Source organism: Dendrobium catenatum, unplaced genomic scaffold (assembly GCF_001605985.2).
Source record: "Dendrobium catenatum unplaced genomic scaffold, ASM160598v2 fragScaff_scaffold_1553, whole genome shotgun sequence".
Taxonomy (NCBI): domain Eukaryota; kingdom Viridiplantae; phylum Streptophyta; class Magnoliopsida; order Asparagales; family Orchidaceae; genus Dendrobium; species Dendrobium catenatum.
This window is the reverse complement of record NW_021320015.1, coordinates 746,546-753,328: the sequence shown is the minus strand read 5'-3', so window position 1 is coordinate 753,328 and position 6,783 is coordinate 746,546. Positions and strand designations below refer to the sequence as shown.

The window sequence follows — 6,783 nt, the reverse complement described above, 5'->3', positions numbered from 1 at the left end:
TAGTTTTTTTTTTTTTTTTTGATGAAATCCAGTTAAATTTTGTTTGCGTATAATTTTTTTTTATGAAAGCTATAAAAAAATTTAGCTGAGGGTATTCTGGTTGGATCATGATAAGCTTTAAATTTATTGAATTCACACTTTGAGAAAATTTTTATATAATTTAATTAATTTTTCAAATACTTTATTCATTTAAAATAAATTTAATAATTTCAAAACTTATTTCATCAAAATTTAATGAAATATCCTAATTAAATTTATTTATTTATTTTACTTGGCCTTTAAGTTTGGCTAAAAAAGATTCAAGACATCCTAATTAAAAATGAGCTTAAACAATTAACTTATGATATCATCAAATTAACTGATTTTAATTTGCCGATAAATTAATTAATAATGAATATATTTGCTATAAAATATATGATATAATAGTTAAATGTTAATACATTTATATATATAATCAATAAAATAAACATCATAAATTTTTTTTAAAACATTTTTATTATTATTGTAATTAAAATATTTAAACTTTTTTTTTAAAATGCCTAGTCGCTTCCAATGTCTCGGTGCACGAACTGACTCGGGTTGGCGGGTCGTATCGAGTTGATCCGAGTACAAAGTAGGTTGGGTTTGGGTTCGAAAAAATAACCCGTTTGCAAAAAATGAGTCAGGTCAACTTGTGTCGGGTCAATTCTAAGTTGGACCTGAGCCTGACCTGTGATCCGATTTTGATGGCCCTACTTTTTAACATTCGGTAAGAATATCCCCCAAATCAAATTTATCACACACAACTCACCCTAGTCTGTTGGTTGAGAGCGTAGGCTTCCAACTAAGAAGTCTTATATTCAAATCTTTCTGTATGCGTTGTGTGTATAAATTTGACTTAAAATAACTAAATGTCCCAAACAAAAATATCATCTGCAAGTCCAAAAAAAAAAAATCTAAATTATCACGTGCCATCAAGATTCATGTCCTTTTCTCACCCTGAAAAAACTGCTACAAACCAAGAAACCAAAGAGCATACAGAAAGATTCCCCAAAAGAAAATTTAAATTTCCTAAACAATAGCTCCAGAACACGGATTCGGGATTTCTTACCGTCACAAAACATCATGATGACAACTTATGAAAGAAAAATCGTATAATATTATTATTTTTTTGGAGCCGATGTATCTACTTGCTACCATCCCTTTATGACATAACTAATCTTTGGGCGGAACCTCGCGGAGCTAACCGACAGGCGTCGTGCACACGCTTTGCTATTCCTCTCAAAGGAGGCGAGCTGCTTGAGAGGGGACTCTCAAAGGAGGCGAGCCGCTTGAGAGGGGATTAAAATATGAGCAGGGAGTACCCAACCATGCTCACCTATGAACCAAACTAAACCCGATGGGTATCGTATATTATTCGACGAGCAAATTGCAAACATATAAGCTAAAAACAGTTCCATGATAAAGACAATTCATATTTAAATGAGGACAATACTTGATAACCATTTATTTATTTATTTGTTTTGAACATTTAGGTCAATTAAGACAAACTCACACACATATTGCATACACAAAAATTCTAACCCAAGACCTCTTAGTTCATAGTCTAAGCTCTCAACCAACAAGTCAAGATGAGCTATCTTATTAAGAGCTCTTAATTCGTAATCTGTTTAAATATGTCTTAATTAACTTAAAAGTTACATAAAAAAGCTATTCTTTATAATAAATTTAGTCCAAATAATTATATTAAAAGATTTTATTTTAGAAAGAAAAATTATGAATTGGTGAAATTTAAAAATAAATAAAATTTCCCTTTAAGGCAAAAAAATTGACCTTCTTGGCCTAACACAGAGATCGGGAACATAAATTTTTTTAAAGTTTGTATTTTTTAAAACTACAAACTCAAAATGAGAAACTTCCAAGCACGTACTTCATCAATCAAACAGCCCAACTTTCCATTTCCTTTAGGTTTTATTTTCGTCTGCACTTTAATGACTGATAAGTTAAGATAATATATTAATATTAGTATTTAAAAATAAATTTATATGAAACAGAAGAAAATTATGTTTACTACACGGAGAAAAGAAGTAATCTCTTCTGAAACATGTCATCAATATCAAATATTTTTGGTTAATTTGTGTGCTGCAGAACAAATTTAATACAAAATGGGTTCGATTGATCTTCAAAATAGTTTCTAATAGTTTTACCGAGTAAGCTAAATCGGGCACTACAAATTCAACATATGATTTCACATCTTCCTCTTCTGTGCGGAGACCGAACGGTAAGAACCGTCAAGATTTACTGTGCTTTAGCTGCAATTTTGCAAATATTCAGTAAAATTACAGCAAATATGCAATAATGATTGCACTTTTGTTGTACTATTGCTAAGTATTTGCAAAAACGTAACAAATACTTAACAAAATAACAACTAAAAGACAACAAATCCGAACGATTTTCGCACAGACTAATTTCTCCCTAGATAGATATGAAAGAAAAAAAAAAGGCAGATGGGAACTGCACCGAATTTTCCATAGGTACACAATCAGCCAAACAAGCCAAAAATCGAAAACCCTCTCGTTATAGAATGCCTTTTTTATGTAAAAGGAAAAAAATGGCTCAATATATAATCCGAACCGTCGGATGGAGATCAGACGATAGGCGTGCAGCAATCCGGGCACCGGACGAGGCCGTTCTCATTGCAGGATCCGCAGGTTCGGAATCCACCCTTCTCCGTGTAGCATTTCCTGCTCCCGTTGCAGCTAGAACAGAGAAGAAACCTTACGCCGCCACACGCCTCGCAGGCGCTTGCGGCAGCCGGCGGAGCGCCCACGATGTACAGTTTGAGCTCGCCGGACTCGTGAAGCTGCCGGATCTCCTCTGAGCCACCGATGTAACGGCCGCTAATGAAGACGCGAGGGAGGCTAAGCTGTCGCCGACCGAGGAGGCCCTTGAGCTCTGTGAGAAAAGCGGAATCCATCGTCAGATCCCGCTCGTCGACGGCCACACGGTAGCCACGAAGGATGGATCGCACCACACGGCAGTCCTCGAAGGTCTTTCGCACTACACGGAGACTCGTGTAGTAGACCACGATTCGCTTGTCCTCCGACTGGGACATCGCCAACGACGGTAGCGATCGCCATGTCCGGAGCGCGGCGGTCGCGATTCGGACACGGTGAAAGACGGAAGCCTTTTTGCGGCGCACGGCGCCCGCGGTGCCGGTGTCGTCCTCCTCGCCTAAGAGAGAGTGGATGTCCTTGAAGGAGGGGGTGGCCGGATTCGAGGGGACAACGGCGGCGGCGGTGGAGGAGTCGTTGCGGGAGATCTTGCCCCATTTAGGCCACATCTGATGCGGTCTCGATGGCGATTCGGAAGGAGAGGGGAGAAACAAAAGGCGATCGGGAGGGAAAAAGGGTCGGATTTACTTTTATTGTCCTTGATGTTTTGGTGTTAGGGAGATGGGAAGGGATTCCTGTGGCGGTTTTTTTATTTATCTATTTATATTCATAATATCAGAAAAAATGAATTTAGGGATTTTAATTTTTTTTGGTTTACTATATATAGTTCATAAACTAAGACGGTTTTTTTTTTGTTTAGTTTGCTAAGACGATGATTTTTTTTTTTAATTTCTCAAAAAAAAAAAAAAGTTGTTTTACTTTTTAAGTCGAGTAAAACATAATTTATTTTATTTTATATTATATTTAATTAAGAAAATTATAATAGAAGCTTTTATCTTTTAATAAGCACTTTCATTTAAATTAATACACAATCAAATAAATAAAAACAATTATTTTTTAAGAGATAATGAGAATATCAATTATTCATATTAAGATCATAAAAAATAAAATTTTATAACTCTTAAGGACGCACTAATATAATATTATATTTGATATATCTATAAAAAAATGTTTAGAGTGATTTGACTGAATGGCCTACATCCATTATGAAATTGGTTGAGGGACAATATTTAATATTAGAAAATAGCATAGATATCAAACAAGCTTAAAAGTGACATAATTATGTTCATATGAGAGATAGAAGAGGGTTAATAGAGAGTGGGAGAGTATATATAGTGGAGGGAGATAAAGGTATAAAAAGATACACAAGCAAATAGATCATAGCTCATAGAGGTATAAAGAGATACGTAGGCAAATAGATATTAGCCTTAAGATGCTAGAAGGGTTAAGGTGAAGATCAAATGATCACTTAGGTTTAGAAAAAAGTCCTTTTAGTAAGCCTAAATCTTGCTATTTATATAAATGATCCTTCTTATAGTGTCACTTGAAAAATAAAGAGTAACCGAGCAAAATGATAAAAGAAATACACGAAAGATTGGCATTCAATATTGGTTTAAATGGCCAAACTAATCAAAATGCTAAGAATCATTAAAAAGCCAACATTTTCATCATGTATAATAAATATGGTGCATTAATCGCACATGTGTCATAGTCCAAAATAAGCCATGATAAAAGCTATATGAAACCTATGATAAACTCTTTAATTATATTGATAAAGATAATTAATGTCATTGGTGCGAGAGTCTGAAGTGCACTCAAAAGAAGTTACAATGTTGAGTGGAAGATTAAGACAAATTAATAAATTATTTTGAGAAAGTATTGATTCTCGAGAGTATCATTCCCAAGAGATCGAGGTCATTTCTGAGAGGCTTCTTAAGAGCCACAATTTTTCATGACTTTCTAGACGCAAGTTCCTTGGAAGAATTATCAAGGGCCTTATTTTTTTGAACTAAGATGATTTAGTATTAATGGGGTGTTTAGATGGAAGATAAAGATTGCTTATAACTTTTTGATTAAGTATATACTACCCTTTCTATCTTGAAGTACTATAAATGCCTCCATAGAATTTCTAAATGTAAACCAAAACTTGTAAAATCTTTTTTACTCCTTCATTAGGTTGCAATGAACCTAATAAATCGAATTGCCCTGCCCTCATTTCTTTATTCTTCCCTTCCCTTGTGATCAACCCCACCCACTTTTTTGCTCATTCATGGAATGGATTGTTCTTCGAGCCCTTACAAATTTGCCCCCCCAAACAACACTCTCTTACGTACTTTCTCAGGTAATTCTTGTCCAAGATCTTACCTTCTCTTCCTAGAGCAAGCATGACACCCTAAATCACCCCTTCTCTTCATTTTATTGAAGGAGGGGAAAGAACTTCCTTTAAGTTTATTGTAAGCCTTATATAGGGGTTTATATCTCTTAAAATCAGTCTATTGTACTTTTTAACCACAATATATAATAGTTGATGAGTTTAAAGTATAAATTGTGTGTTAATTATTTCGTCTTCCTTATCATCTTCTCGCTATCCAATTAGGGATTATGAATTGTTTTACAATATCCCTTGCTTTAGGTTATTCATGTTGTGATTAGCAAATGCATGTCCGTATAATTATTTTAGATTAGTGATTTATTAAGATCATTTTGTTGGCAAAAAATTAACATAGCAGCTTATGTTCTTTTACCACTTGCAATGAGTCTCAACCTTCAGTTGAAGGACCTCCTCTTGCATACATTAGGTAATAAGTTTAAGGGATTAATTAAAAATGAGTTCTAGTTGTTTAATTGCATTTGACTAAAAATACTCTATGTAACCCTTGATAAAATTAGTTACACATTTAATCAATATTCTCTCAATTTGCTTGTAGACAAGTGTTTAATATAATTGTCGCCCTTTGTTTAATTATATAGTTAACTTAGCTCCACCTTAACGAGGTATATTTTCTATGCCAAGTTAAATTGAAAACTTAGTTGTTTTGAAAATCTCATAAAATGAAAGGTACAATTACTACATTGGCACCTTTTCATACACTATTGCTACAAGTGAAAATTTAAAAATAAATCAAAAGGATTATATTTCTATGTATTCATATATATATATATATATATATATATATATATATATTCATTTTCATGTTCATGCAGAAAAAATATGAGTGGCAATAAACTTAAGATTTGGTGTGGAAGGGCATACTCGACAACCCGATCGAATGCATGGATTGAGGCAACGAGCAAATTGACTAAGGGCAACAAGTATGATTTTTTAGGTCATGCTAAGTAGAGAAGTTAGTTCCAATCCAAATCAAAGCGAGCCATGGGAAACAAGTATCACAAGTAACCTATTACATGGCTGGAGATTTAAGGAGATTATTTGATCCATACTTAAAGAGGTACATCAACAAAATAGTCTCTAACATACTTATGACAATGCTCAGAATGTTAACAAAGAGGTTGATCGATGATGATCACTTATTTTTTATTTTATTATAATAAAACAAACAGAACTATTATGTGCTATTCTTTTATATATAATTACTATTTTAGTCTTCATATTTATTTAACAATTTTTTTTTATATGTGTATGCTGCTTGGGTCTTGTGAATGTGTCAGATATGTGATATATCTACTACCATTTTTGTATGTTTTCAAGTATTAAAATTATATGAATTATCATTAATTAGTTGTTATTGTGCAAACCATTGAAACAACTAGTTATCGCAAAATGTCGCTTGGGAGCGCCCTATCGGCGACATGTATTCGTAACACATACATTTGTCTCAAATATTTTTTGCAATAAAATTGAGCTTCTTGCAAATTTGTCAAGTTTATTTATTTATTTTTTTTAAACAAAATGAACTTATATTAAAAACATCAGCAAAGTTTACAACAGCAAAGATAAATGCTAACATAATTAAAAAAAAACTAAAAAAATAAAAACAAAAAAATAAATAGAAGCTAAGAGCGAGCTCAGCAGAAGGTCCAGCCTCCCAGCGTCCAGGACGTCCCGCAC

General features: G+C 33.5%; 1 protein-coding gene across 1 annotated transcript; it reads right to left on the bottom strand.

Moving 5' to 3' along the window:
- Positions 1 to 2,133: 2,133 nt before the first annotated feature.
- On the bottom strand, positions 2,134 to 3,455 carry LOC110101324 (uncharacterized protein At5g39865). Its single transcript, XM_020829185.2, has one exon. It carries the CDS (start codon positions 3,320 to 3,322, stop codon positions 2,627 to 2,629), a length of 696 nt encoding a protein of 231 aa, XP_020684844.1. The 5' UTR covers positions 3,323 to 3,455; the 3' UTR covers positions 2,134 to 2,626.
- Between the last annotated feature and the right edge of the window lie 3,328 nt (positions 3,456 to 6,783).

Excerpts from the sequence above, each read along its gene's own strand:
- LOC110101324 (XM_020829185.2), bottom strand. The coding sequence starts at position 3,322 with ATGTGGCCTAAATGGGGCAAGATCTCCCGCAACGACTCCTCCACCGCC.